We start from the raw sequence: 13,128 nt of genomic DNA, 5'->3' as shown, positions 1-13,128 counted from the left end.
GGGCTTATTATGCTGGCGGCACCAAGGCGCTAATGGGGGGGACATACAAGGGTGTGGGTGGGCCCAAGTCCTAATCCCTGTAATCAGTGCTGTGGGCAGAGATGATGACGGGCCTGGCTTCTGCAGGCGCTGAGGTCACCTGGACTGGCCTCCCCCCAGCCAAGCAACAGCCCCTGGCCCACCCCAGCCCCCAGCACTGCTGCCTGCAGCTTGGGTCTGTCTGCCTTCATCCCCCCAGGAGGCCCCCGGGTCCTCCTCTCCTCAGGAGGCAGCCCCTCCCCAGCACCGGCTTCCTCCTCTCCCCCGCAGTCTCCCACAGTCTCCCCCGCCACGCCACCCCGTCTCTGCTCCTGTACTAACCCTGAGGGCCCCCTCTGAGTGGGGGAAGGAAGAGTCCAGACTTTGAAGGCGGAGGCATTACTTTATTCAGGCAGGGACTAGCCAGGCAGGGCCACAGCGTGGCAGGGATGGGGGTGGTCAGGACATGGGAGTGCCGTCACCTCCATTAGCCATAGGCCCAGGAGGGTGTGCTACTGCAGTGAGATGGCGCAGGGCTGGTGAGCTTGGGCACAAAAGCCAGCATGTCACCCTCCCTTTGGAGAAGCCTCTGGGCCACAGGCCTTTTCCAGCTGACGGGATGCGGAGGGAAGGGGACCTAGTACTATCGGAATTCAGCTGACTTAGCCTATGAGATGGAGCAGGCAAGAGATTCCCTTTGCAGGGCGGGAGGTTATATTCCTACAGCCTCCATTCTTGGAGTAGGCTCCTTTGTCACACCCCATTTCACCTTAGCGGGCCAGGCCTCTCAGCCAGAAACCATATGTCAAGAGATCGTAAGAGTGCTGCTCCTGAGCAGGGAGCGGGCTTGGAGGCATCCTTCTCCTCCCTGCACCCCTAAGTCCCCAGTGCCGGGCAGATGGTCTTTTCCTAGTCCTCCCCTGAGGACCAGGACTCTCTATCTCCTTCCCTCTGAGTGAACTTCAAGAATTGACTCTGGCCCAGGTGAACAGGAGCCCCTGCCCAAGAGGTCTTCAGAGCACTCCCCTCCTCCTCCTGAAAGGGGCTCCCTCGGTCTCCCTCAGAGACCGGCGGCATTCCTTGCCGCACTTCCTCAGACTGCTCCAGCCCGTTCATCACTCCTCCATTCACATGCTGTGACTTCTCCAAGTTGGGACCCTGGCCGTTAACACCAGTGATGTCTGCCCCTGGACCTGCATCCTCCATTCCACTGGGGATCTCCAGAGGGCCAGGGACTTTGTCCTCCCTCTCCAAGGAAACAGGGTCAGACTCTTCCTCTGAGCCAGAAGGCTCAGCACTGTCCTGGGACTCTGTTTCCAGGGCAGTCATGGGGGCATCAGCCACTGCACCCCTCAAGCTGTCATCCCAGGGGACACTGACACTCACAGAATCAGACTCCAGGAATTCCCCTCTCTGGGAGCTACTCAGGGCCTGGAGGCTGCCAACAGAAGACCCTGGCCCCCACCGCTCAGCCCCTGGCTCCCTCCCCTCCTCCTCATCCTCCTCTCCCTCCTCCCCACTTTCTTCCTCATCTGCAAACCCATCGGACTCCCCATCCCGATCCCAGGCTGCAGGCTCCAGTAGCATCTGGGGCACCTGGCCCAGAGGTTCTGCCACCTCCCCAGGGACCCCAGGAAGAAAAGGTGCCTCAGTCCCCAGGTCCTCAAATTCCTCTGACAGGTCAGAGCCACGGCCACACTCCTCTTCTCCCTCCTCCCGCTCCTCCTCTTCTGAGGGTGGGGCCTCAAGGCCCTCGGAAGCCAGGACAGCAGGATCCCAGCCCTCCTTTCCAGTCTCCCCTTGAGGGGGTGGCCTCTGCTCTCCAGTGGGGTCCCACGTGGGGGAGGTGGGGGACCTGAGGTAGAGGCCCAGGGGAGTGGAGTCTGGAAGGGTCTCCCCGAGCTCATCCTCCTCGCTCTCTTCTCTGCACTCCTCCCCTTCCTCCTGGAGGCCCTCGGGAATCTCCCCAGAACCCAACTCCTCCTGCTCGCTCTCTACTTTCCCCAGGGCTTCAGCCCTCCCCTGCACCCCCCAGCTAGCCTCCTGACTCCCTTCAGCCTGAGGCTGGGGCCCAGGGGCATCTTCCAGGATCGGGGTGTACGTTGGGCTTGGGGGGACCAGCACTGGTGGTACATCCTCCTCAGCTTCCTCTGACCCCAGGGGCCGAGATGGAGGGGCATCACTTCCAGCATGGCCCAGGGTCTCAGCAGGGAACACCTCCTCTGCTCCCCTGGGGGCCTCAGCCTCTGACTCCTCCCTACCCTTGGGAGGCTCCCAAGGGTCTCTGCTCTTCCCAGGCAGCTCGGAGAACTCTGTCCCCAGACCACCTGCCTCCTCTAGGTCCTTTCTAGGCCCTTCCAAGCCTTGAACCCTCTTTGCCTCCACACTCTCCTCTTCCAGGGGTGATTCCATCCCCTCTTCCCTGGTCAGATGGCCTGGGTCCTCCAGCCCTCCCACCTCCTGCCCCAGGCCTGGCTCAGCTCCCGCAGCAGACTCACCCGTGGCAGTCTCTGACCCCAACATGACCTCTGGGGAGGCTTGGTCACCCCCTGGGGCCACATCCTCATCTTCCACCAGGGGCTCTATCGCCTCTGGCAGCCCCTGGGGAGCTTGGAGGCCTGGGGCCCCCACCTGTTGTGATTGCCCTTCGGGGTCCTGGAGGCCCTCAGCCCCTCCCTTCCCACTGGCTCCCTCAACTAGGCCTCTCTGCTCCTTGGGCTCAGGGCTCTCTGGGTGTCCCTCACCTGGAATCCAGACCTCCTCTGTGGCATTCAGCTCTCCCAGCTCTACCACCTCCTCCTTCCCGGTGAAGCCATCCTGCTCCTTCAGATTCAGCTCGGCCTCATCCTCATTTTCCACTCCAGCCATCCCAGGGGGGCTTTCCTGAGCCAGTTCTTGGTCCTTCCCCACCGTATCTTCCCACCTCTGCACATCTGCAGACTGCGGCAGCTCCCGTCCCTCCTCCTCCAGAGACCTCAGTAACTCTTGGTTCTCTCCCTTCCCCAGGTTCTCTTCCTCTTCCAGATTCCTTTGACTTTCCTTGTCTACCTCCTCTGGAGATCTCAAATTCTCCAGGTTCCATGCTCCCAGAGATCTCAATGATTCCTGATTCTCCTCTTCCAGGAGTCTCAGTGTCTCTTGGTTCACTTCCACAGACTCCAGTGGTTCTTGAATTTCCTTTTCTGGAGGTTTCATTGTCCCCTGATTTATTTCTTCTGGAGACCACAGTGGTGCTTGAGTTTCTGGAGATTTCAGTGTTTCCAGGTTCTCTTGTCCTGCGGACTTCAGTGATTCTAGGATCTCTGTTTCTAAAGATTTTACTGCCTCTACACTCTCTTCTTTGAGTGACTTTAAGAACTCTTGATTCTCATTTTCAAGAGGTCTAGCTATCTCCTGGTCAAGAGACTTCAGTGGTTCTGGATCCACTTTTTCTGGGGGTCTTAATGTCATCTGATCCTCTTCCCCTAGAGACCTCTGTCGCTGTTGAGTCTCTTTTTCAAGAGTTCTCAATGACACTTGGTCCTGTTCTTCCAAAGACCTCAGTGATTTGTGATTCTCTGTTTCTAGAGGTCTCACAATACTCTGGTCCTCTTCTTCTAGAGTCTTCAGTGGAATACTCTGGTCCTCTTCTTCTAGAGTCTTCAGTGGCTCCTGGTTCTCTTTTTCTAGAGATCTAAGGGCCTCTTGGTTCTCATCTTCAAGAGACCTCAGGGGTTCCTGATTCTCCTTTGTCAGAGGTCTCAGTGCCTCCTCATCCCCTACTTCTGGAGATCTCAGTGGCTCTTGATTCTCCTTTTCCAGAGCTGTCAATGACTCTAAGTTCTCTTGCAGAGAACTTACTAATTCTTGATTTTCCTTTCCTGGAAATAAAAATGTCTCTAGTTTACCTTCAAGAGATTTCATTAGTTCTTGATTCTCCTTTTGCAGGGATTGCAATGTCTGTGTGTCCTCTTTTCCTATAGGCTTAAGTTGGCCTACAGCCTCTTTTTCTAGAGGTCTCACTACCTCCACATCCTTTAATAGCTCTTTATTTTCCTTTTCTAGACTTTTTAGTGTTTCTAAATCTTCTTCTAAAGACCTCGGACATTCTTGATTCTCCCTTTCTAGTGTCTCATGGCTCTGGTTTTCCAGAGTCTTCAGTGACTCTTGAATCTCCTCTCCCAGAGACTTCAGGGTTTCTTTTTCCAAAGGAACCTGGGAGTCCTGGATTTCCTTCCTGTTTAGATCCTCTTCTTCCCATATTTCCTGCTGCAAGCTGCTTACCACTTTGCCCTCTATGGCTGTTTCTTTCTCTACCAACCCCCAGATTTGCCCTTCACCTTCCCCTTGGCATATGCTGAACACTCTAGACCCACCGGATTCTCCATCCTTAGCCTCTAAACTGGAGTGGTCAGGGCTGAGGGGTGGGGCCAAGGAGGCATGGTCCTCTGGGGACTGGCCTGTACTGGCCTCTTGCCGCTGGCCCCCAGGCTCCTCTGGTCCAGGCAGGACGCTGGCAGGAATGGCCACCCTGGCTTCAGCCCGCAGGGGCTCTGAAGCCTGTTTCCTCCCACCCTGTGTCTGGAGCAGAGAGAGAGGAGCATCCTGGGCTCTGATCTCTGCATCTGCAGCAGGAGAGGGTGCCTGAGGTGTGGGGGGGATGGGGGTGCTGGCCAAGGTAGGGGTACGGGCCTGGAGGAATTCTTGGTTCTTAAGAAAGGCTGGCACAGGTGTCTCAAGGGTAGCAGGCAAGGGTGAGGGGAGGGAAGTTGGGCTCAGGACTGGAAGCAAAGATCCAAGACGCCGGCCCTCTGGGGTCCCAGGGAATTGCAGCTCCAGCTTGGGGTCTGGAAAGGCAGAGGGGGAAGAAACAGCATCAGTATATCACTGGCAGTGAGGGGAGCCACAGAGCAGCCGCCGCTGGCAAGAATATCCATGCGCCTGCCCCTGGCGTCCATGGCTGGGCTGAGAGCATGCTCACTGACACTGGAGGCCACGGACTTGAGATTTAGATTGGTGCCTCTCGGGAAAGATAGGTCTGGGGTATGAAGAGCAAAACAGGATAGTTTCTGGGGGAACTTGGCCCCTCCTCTTACCCTGAAAGCTGAGGGAAGTCTTGGAGCCACCGCCAGGTGTTTGCAGCCGGGAGTTCTCAGCCTCCAGGAGGGTCCTGGAGAGGACAGAGGGAAAGTGGGGTCAGCCCTCTGCCCCCAGGCCTGCAGACAGCAAGCCAGCTGGGGACAACTCAGGCTGAGCTTGCACCATCCAGGCCCTGCAGGCTTCCTCTTCATTTGACACTGTCACACAAAAGCCACACTCAGGGTGAAATCACACAGTCACATACCCACAGACATCACACACTTGGTCACACAAAGTCACACCGTATTTGGGATACACAACAGAGCTCAGACATAGAAGCAGATTCCCACACAGTCGGACATTGCCCTACACACACCCACACAAGGCTTGGGCTAGCCTCCTCCTCCCACCCCAGGCCAATGACCTCATCCTCTGTGTGGGGGACCAATTCTCATGCTAATTGCTGCCATTGTCCAAGCCACCATCTGGAGGGTCTGAGAAGGAGAGGATTCTGGGGAAGTGGGAATTCTCAGGCTGTTCCCATGGGATGGGCTCCCTCCTCCTTCCCCGTGGCCCCCAGAGCTAGCGACAGACAAAAGCAAATGAATTCAGCTCCCCCTCTCCAAATCCTTTTCATGCCTCAAAAAACAGCAGTTAAATTCCTCGGGGCCCACCAGACCCTTCCCCCGGTGGCTTCACTGGGGGTCAGGGCCCTCATCTCAGGATCTCTAAGCACTCTGGATCCCAAGCTCTTCAGGGCACAGAGGTCTTTGTGTCCAGGCCCCTGCCTCAGCACCCCTTGAACCAATGAGGGGAGCAGGGACCAATCAATTCAATAACTTAGGCTGAGCAGCTGCTCCTCTCTGCTTTGCTCCATGATCTCTGAGTCTGGTTAGCACTCGCTGTAGCCTCACCTCTGTCCTTCCCAGTGCTGCGGCCTTCCTTCTTGGCTTCTCTTCCCTGGCGGTGGGGCCCCTCTCCTCCATGTCCTCCCCAGAGCCTCACTGACCTTCCATCTCTGGGCCTTGCCTCCCCTCCTTTCCTGGATCTCATGTGGCCCTTCACCAGCCACAGAGCCCCTTCCTCAGGCTCCATCAATGGCCCCTCAGCCAACAGGACCAGTTTCCCAGAAGAGACGGCGGGCTTTGCCCAAGGCCACATAGCAAGTGAGAAGCCACCCCTCCTTGGTCTCAGCCATTTCTAGGATAACAGAAAATGTGGACAATGAAAGGCTGGGCAGGACCAAGGGCACTAGGGGCATCAGAGGAGTCAGGCCCCATGACATCCAGGCTAGAAGAGGCCTTGGAAGTCCCCCAGCCCAGCCCTCAGCCCCTAGACAAGGCTGAGGCCCAGGTCAGGTGGCAAGTCAGTGCAGCCACCCCATGCCTGCAATGACTCCTTTCCGTGGCTGCCAAAGGACAATGACCCCCTGGGTGTGGGTACGCATAGAGTTGGTGCTTTGCCCCTTGGGGGAAGGGTCTGGATGCAGTTGCCCCACACGGGCCCAGCCCCTCTCCAGAGGCTGTCCCACTCGGCAATATCATCTCTCCTGGGGGGGTTTCCTGGGCACAGGACATTTCTCAGGTCTCCAGCCTATGGGGGAGGAGATGGTTTCAGGCAGGACATGTTCTGGTGTGGAAGTGACCATCCTAGAGTCACAGAACCCAGTGGCAGCAGAGTTGCCATCACCTACACCTCTGGTCCCCTTCAGCCACACAGTCTGCCCCAGCATGTGTGTGTGCCTCTGTGTGCCTGGGTGGACAGGGCTCGTCTCGTACCTGTACGTGGCCACCTCCAGGCTGAGGGACATCTTGAGATGCGCCAGCTGCTGCCGACCTTCCAGGACCTGAGCGATCTGGCTCTGTAGGCCCTGTTTCTCCTGCTCCAGGGCCTCCACAGCCAGCTGCAGGGCAGGCGAGAGGCAGTCAGCGGGGGGGCTGGGGTCCCTTCTGTGAACCAACCTGCATCCTGCCCACTGCCGCTGCCCGGGAAGCACCTCCTGCTCCCTGGCTGACTTTTCTGTGTAGCAGACCCCCGCCTCCCCTACCCTATTCCCTGCCCAGAGAGCCCCTTCTGGATCAGCCAAGATGAGCCCAGGGCCCCTGTCAGCCCTCTCAGCTCTCTCCCATGGCCTGCTCCTCCTCTGAGGATGCTGATTAAATGGTAGCACATGTTGCTCAGAACACAGCTCCCACAGGAAGGGGATGTGAGGGAGGAGATGAGATGGGTTATGGAGAGAGAAGAGGGGAAAAAAAAGGGAAAGCAGAAGGAAAAACGATTAATCAACAGGCCTGGAGCCTGCAGGAGTGGAAGGCAAACAGCCCCTGTCCCCCACTGGTCCCATCTCCCACAGCTGTCTCCTACTCCTCACAGCAGGCTCTCACCCCCGCCCCACCCCCATTTCCCACATGTTCTGGATTTTCTCTCCTCTGAGAGGGGGGATGGGGAGGTGGCCATGGCACCTCTGTGTGGCCCAGGCAAGAAGCTGTTTTCTCAGCTGCTGGCCACATCTGTGCCCTGTGAGAAGGAGCAGCTGTTATGGGCCTCTGGAATGTGCTCCAGGGAGCCGAGAAGCCATGACATGGGAGGGGGCTGGTAGCCATTCATTCACGGCCCCTCACTCCTCCCCTCAGGGGGAGGAGGGCTGTGAGGAACTTGGTGATTCTGAGTGGCCAGGCCACCAGACTCAGCGCAGAGGCGACAGTGCTGGGTGTCTTCCTAGTAATACCAGAGCCTGGGGAGGGGCCTGGAGCCCAGGTCATCATCAGAGCCAGAAGGTGCCATCCAGAGAGTGGCGGGGCTGCTGCAACGGGTCTTGGGCCTGACTGCCCACCCGGGATGTGAGTCGAGAAGCCCCGCCATTCGCATCCTACACTAGACGGGCTGTAAAAGTCTAGGACTTGTGGCACCAGGTTTCTGAGAACTGGCTCCTGATTCAGCAGCCAGCTAGCCCCACTCCCTTCCCAGGTCTCTGAGCTTCATAAGGGACTTTCTGGAGCTTTCTAGGACTTTCTCTCACCCAGGCCCTCAACCTCCTCACCTGGAACTTTTCAGTAGCCCGCAGCCGCTCCTGCCAGCGGCCCTCCAACCTCTGTTCCAACGCTGCCCTGCGCTCCTGGAGGCCTCCGCGCTCAGCCTGGAGCTGCTGCAGCTCCAGGCGGCCCTCGCGGGCACCCTGCACCGCCCGGCCCAGCCGCTCGCGGGCCTGGCCCAGCGACGTCTCCATGTGTGCCACGCGCTCCTGGTAGCCGCGCACTGCCCCGCGCCACGCCTCGCCCAGTCGCCTTGCCAGCTCCTCCACCTCCGGAGCCGGCGCGGGAGGCCCGCGGGGCGGCGCGGGGCAGCGGGGGGCACAGGCGGCCTGCGCGTTCAGGCCGACGCGCTCCTCCTCGTGCGCCACGCGTAGAGCCTCTAGCTCGCGCTCCAGCTCTGCCACCTGGCTACTCAGCCAGGCCCGGGCGCATTTCTCCGCCTCGACGGCGCGCCGGTTGCGGGCTACCTCCTCCGTCGTCCGCTCCCGGGCCAGCCGCAGCTGCTGGCATCGGCCTGCCACGCCCTCCAGCTCTTCAGCCAGGTTGTCGCGCGCCACCTCGGCCGCGTGCTTCTCCCGCCAGCGCTGGTCAACCAGGGCCCTCAGGGCCGCCAGCTCGTCGTCGGCACGCGCCCGCCAAGAGGTGTCCGCGGATTGTGCCCGGAGCCCCCCGAGCTCCGCGCTGAGCAGCTCATTCTGCTCCTCCAGCGCCTTGACCCGGGCCAGGTAGGCCTCCAGGCGCCGATTGAGCTCCCACATCTGAAACGACTCCTCCCCCATGCAGCCCTCCATCCTGCTCGTCTGACCCACTGAGGATGGACAGACGCGGGGCACCAGGAGAAGGGAGCGGCTCGCAGAGCTTTTAGGACGGAAGAGAAAAGAGACCGACGGGGACAATGACGGGGCGGGGCGGGGTGGGAGTAGCCTGAGCGACTGAGAGTCGGGAGTGGGAGCGAGGCTATTCATACTCCCGCCAGGCGGGCGGGAAGAGGGGCGGGACCCAGGCCTTAACCCCTTAGAGGTCAGAGAGTGGCAGCAGCTTCTGGCCCCGCTTCCCCAGGGTGCTGGAGAGTGGAACCAAAGAAGAAGCCGTACCATGGAGAATCGGATCTGATGGTGGTGGCTTTCTGAGGGAGGAGGCTGTGAAGAAGGGTCACAATCCCCGAAAAAGGCAGATAATGCACAGAACTGAGCCTTTGGGGGTGGGAGTGCCAGGACGTTCCAGCCTGGGAGGGAGTGCAGTCTCAGTTACTCAACACATCCGAGAGAGGTATCATTTACTGAATTCCTCTAAGACTCAGTTTCCTCATCCATAAAATGGGAGCAATGATGGAAATCGCATGGCTGCTGAAAAAAATGGATGTGGCCAGGTTTTTGTTTTTTGTTTTTTGTTTTTGAAGTAGCAAATGCTCCTCCTCCTGAAATACTGGAGAGAGTACTACAGCATTGCAGAAAGAAGCTGGAGAGACGCTGCCTGGAAAACAAAAACAAATGTCTGATATTAGGACACACGGATACACACACACACACACGCTATTGCCTGAGTCCCCATCAGAAAAGGGAGCGACCAGGTGAAGGGCCGTCATGGGCTTAAGAACGTTTGTCCATCCTTCCTATAAGTCTTCCGTATAACTGCGAGGTTCACACATCCGCTTTAGGAAGTTCTGTTCTTGGGGAAGGGCCCCTTCTCCCGCACCCCCTGCCAGAGAATGTTGGGTGGTGGACGCCCTCTGGCGGCTTTCAGAAGTGGAAGCAGCAGGAAGAGGCCATTCTTTTCCTTCCTAACGACTAGCCCAAGTTTATCCAGCCTTTATGATGTGCCCAGTCGTGTTCCAATATTTTACTTCCATGATCTGACTTAATCTTCAAAACAACCTTTTAAAGATTCTACAGTTTATGAAGTAGAGAGCTCACCAAGGATGAGAGTAGTAGGGAAGGCTTTCTGGACGGAGTGCATCGTTGAGCTGGGAGGTAAAGGACAGGTGGGATTTGGGGGATTTACAGTGAAGGAGAAGTAGGGCTGGGGAGGAGACGCAGCGATAATGAGATGGAGGGGATCTTTGGGGAAGGCGTTTCTGATCAAGCTGCTAAATCCAATTTAGCTCAAGTGTTAATTGAGCACCTACTATGTGTCAGCACCAAAGAGATTGCAGGGACTCTGTCCCAGCCCTGGAAATGCTTATAGTTTGGTGATGTGAGGTCAACAGTGATGGGCACTCATAGCCTGGTGGTGGAGGTAAACATAAAAAGATGACTACAATACTTAATCAGCCTCCAAGGTGCTGGGGACAGAGCCAGGCAGCACAGAGGATGGAGAGGGTTTTCTGGGTAGAGGGTACAGCCGGGTCAATAACCAGGAAGTCATCCCTCCAATATCCCCTCCCCTTGAGGAGTCGCTCAAGGACCCCATCCCTGTCCCTAGGCCAATGGGGCTTTGGAATTCACCACCAATATGTAGAATGGAGGCCAGGGAGGGGTTAGTGACAGGACATTGACTGAGAGTCAGTGCAGGCTGGGAGGCTGAGGATCTGGGATGCCCAGGCTCCTTCAACCTTGCATTACCTCATAAATCCTGCTGTTTGATTTGGGCTGAGGGCTCCCCAGAGTTGTGGCCAGCAGAGCTTGCTTGGAATCTCCTCCTCTCTTTCTTTTATTTTTATTTTTATCTTTGAGAGGGAGTCTTGCTCTGTTGCCCAGGCTGGAGTGCAGTGATGTGATCTCGGCTCACTGCAACCTTCGCCTCCCCGGTTCAAGTGATTCTCCTGCCTCAGCCTCCCAAGTAGCTGGGATTTCAGATGGCTGCCACCATGCCAGGCTAATTTTTGTATTTTTAGTAGAGATGGGGTTTCACCATGTTGGCCAGGCTGGTTTGAACTCCTGACCTCAGGTGATCCACCCGCCTTGGCCTCCCAAAGCGCTGGGATTACAGGCATGAGTCACCGCACTCCTTCTCTCTTTCACTTTCTGTCTGGGAGGAGAGGAATGCTAAATGTTTGAGATCCCTTGGGATTCTTGGGGGAGGTCCCCTAAAGAGGTAGGGTGGCATTGGGCTGGGGGTTCCTCTCTGAACCCCTCACCCTCACCCAAAGGGGAGACATTTGGAACCGTGTCTCATGCAAAGAGTAGCTGACTTTTGCACTTTCTAACTGAATGACATTGGACAAATCACATAACTTCTCTAAGTGAGCCTGCGTTTACCTATTTGGTAAAGCAGGTTAATACCCACGTATCCCTATAAGTTTGTTCTGATAATCAAATAAGACCAGGTATAGGGAAGTCTTTGTATAAAGCCTTTTTTGAGGACCGTCACAATGAAAGCCATTAAGCTAAAGGAAACCTCTCTTGTGAATCACTCTTGGTGAGTTTTAGGAATTATGGGGAATATTGTTAAGAATTCTGGGGAAGAGTGTGGCATTGATTTTCCTAAAACAGGAGATGGTACGTTCCAGCATTCACAACCTAGAGGCTCTACATCAGTGCTTACCAGATTCTAAACAGATACCTGATATTTGAGGCACTTAGAGAAATAAGGCCCTCCCTAGAGAAACTTAGGCCCTCCCTTCCTCTCCGTCCCTGGTGACTGCATTTGGCTACTGGGATGTTTGTGGGGCCGTTGGCTGTACCTTTTATTAGGTCTCTGGACCCAGGACATATGAACTATGTGGTACTACAACTGGTGGATACAAAGTCAGCCCAGCAGTCATCCCCAGAGATGGCCATGAGCAAGCTTAGGGGGTTCTGTGTGCTGCCCCGAGGGAATCCTGTCCTTGGTCCTGACAATTAAAAGTTTTAATTAAAGACTTGAATGAAAACATGGAAGCCATGTTTATCAGATCTACAGACTATGCAAGAACTGAGAGTTATATTTTAACAAAATAGAAAAAAAAACAGATGACATTTAATAGGGATAAGTGTAAAATTCTGCTTTTGGTTTCAAAAAATCAACAGCATAAGAAGAGGAGAATAAAGCCTGGCTGAAGAGTAGGGAGTGTCTAGCGAAGAAGAAAGAGCTGGGGGTTTTAGAAGACTACAAGCTTGTTAGGAAGAAACCAATACTAAGTGGCTGTCTAAAAAAGTGAAAAGGATATAAGTGACTATAGATGCAAGGTGTCCAGATGAGCAACGGCAACACTCCTATTGCCCTCCATATCTGGAGTGTTGTACTGGACACTATATTTTAAAAGGGACCTTGATGGATTGGAGTTAATCCCAGAAGAAGATGACCAGATGGTAAGGGATCTTGGAATAATGTTTTTGTATTTTTAATTTTTTTAAATTTTATTTATTTATTTTGGAGACGGTCTCACTCCATCACCCAGGCTGGAGTATAGTGGCGTGGTCTCAGCTTACTGCAACCTCTGCCTCCCCGGTTCAAGCGATTCTCAGTCTCCCGAGTAGCTGGCACTACAGGCTTGTGCCACCATGCCCAGCTAATTTTTTGTGTTTTTTTAGTAGAGACGGGGTTTTCACCATGTTGGCCAGGCTGATCTCAAACTCCTGGCCTCAAGTGATCTACCTGCCTCAGCCTCCCAAAGTGCTGGGATTACAGGCGTGAGCCACCGAGCCCATCCCAGAGTGTTTGATAAAGACTTTCTGAATGAACTTGTGTCTGAGCTCTGAAACTAAAAATAATGGCCTCTGAGTAGCACACACACAGACTAAAGGAAATTGCCAGCCCCCACCCTGAAGGCCTTCTCCCCACCCAAGTCTGCATTAGAGAAGGCAAGCGGAATGTGAGGAGACTGTGACCAGCAGCACTGGAGTGTGGAGTGGCTAGTCCAGGATGGCAAGCTGTGGCTTTCCCTCCTCTGCTCAGAGGGCAAGGACGATGCCCACCAAGGAGAGTGGGTGCAGCCTCCCCAAGGAAGGACTCCTCAAGGCAGGGCCTGCCAAAGGACACATTGGCATCCCGCTCCAGGCCGGCTGTCTTTTAGGGTGGAGGACTTGCTCATCCACTCTCTTAGCCTCACTGAATAAGGGACACAGAGCCTGGAGAGAGATGAATGGGGAAAGGAAAGGGG

The 13,128-nt window shown here is 55.8% G+C and overlaps 1 protein-coding gene across 1 annotated transcript; it reads right to left on the bottom strand.

Annotated features, from left to right (window-relative positions):
• Window positions 1-401: 401 nt before the first annotated feature.
• NES (nestin) lies at window positions 402-9,049 on the bottom strand. Its single transcript, XM_002810018.5, has 4 exons — window positions 8,117-9,049; window positions 6,855-6,979; window positions 5,094-5,167; window positions 402-4,844 (listed from the first exon to the last, which is right to left on the bottom strand). The coding sequence occupies exons 1-4, from the start codon at window positions 8,897-8,899 to the stop codon at window positions 928-930; spliced, it is 4,899 nt and encodes a 1,632-aa protein (XP_002810064.3). The 5' UTR covers window positions 8,900-9,049; the 3' UTR covers window positions 402-927.
• Window positions 9,050-13,128: the final 4,079 nt, after the last annotated feature.

Source organism: Pongo abelii, chromosome 1, assembly GCF_028885655.2.
Source record: "Pongo abelii isolate AG06213 chromosome 1, NHGRI_mPonAbe1-v2.0_pri, whole genome shotgun sequence".
Lineage (NCBI taxonomy): Eukaryota > Metazoa > Chordata > Mammalia > Primates > Hominidae > Pongo > Pongo abelii.
This window is presented reverse-complemented; position numbering and strand designations above follow the sequence as displayed.

Coding starts and splice junctions, on each gene's coding strand:
- NES (XM_002810018.5), bottom strand. CDS start 8,899: ATGGAGGGCTGCATGGGGGAGGAGTCGTTTCAGATGTGGGAGCTCAAT. Junction 6,980..8,116: donor GGGCTACTGAAAAGTTCCAG/GTGAGGAGGTTG, acceptor CCTGCCCTGCAG/CTGGCTGTGGAGGCCCTGGA. Junction 4,845..5,093: donor GACTTCCCTCAGCTTTCAGG/GTAAGAGGAGGG, acceptor CTGCCTTTCCAG/ACCCCAAGCTGGAGCTGCAA.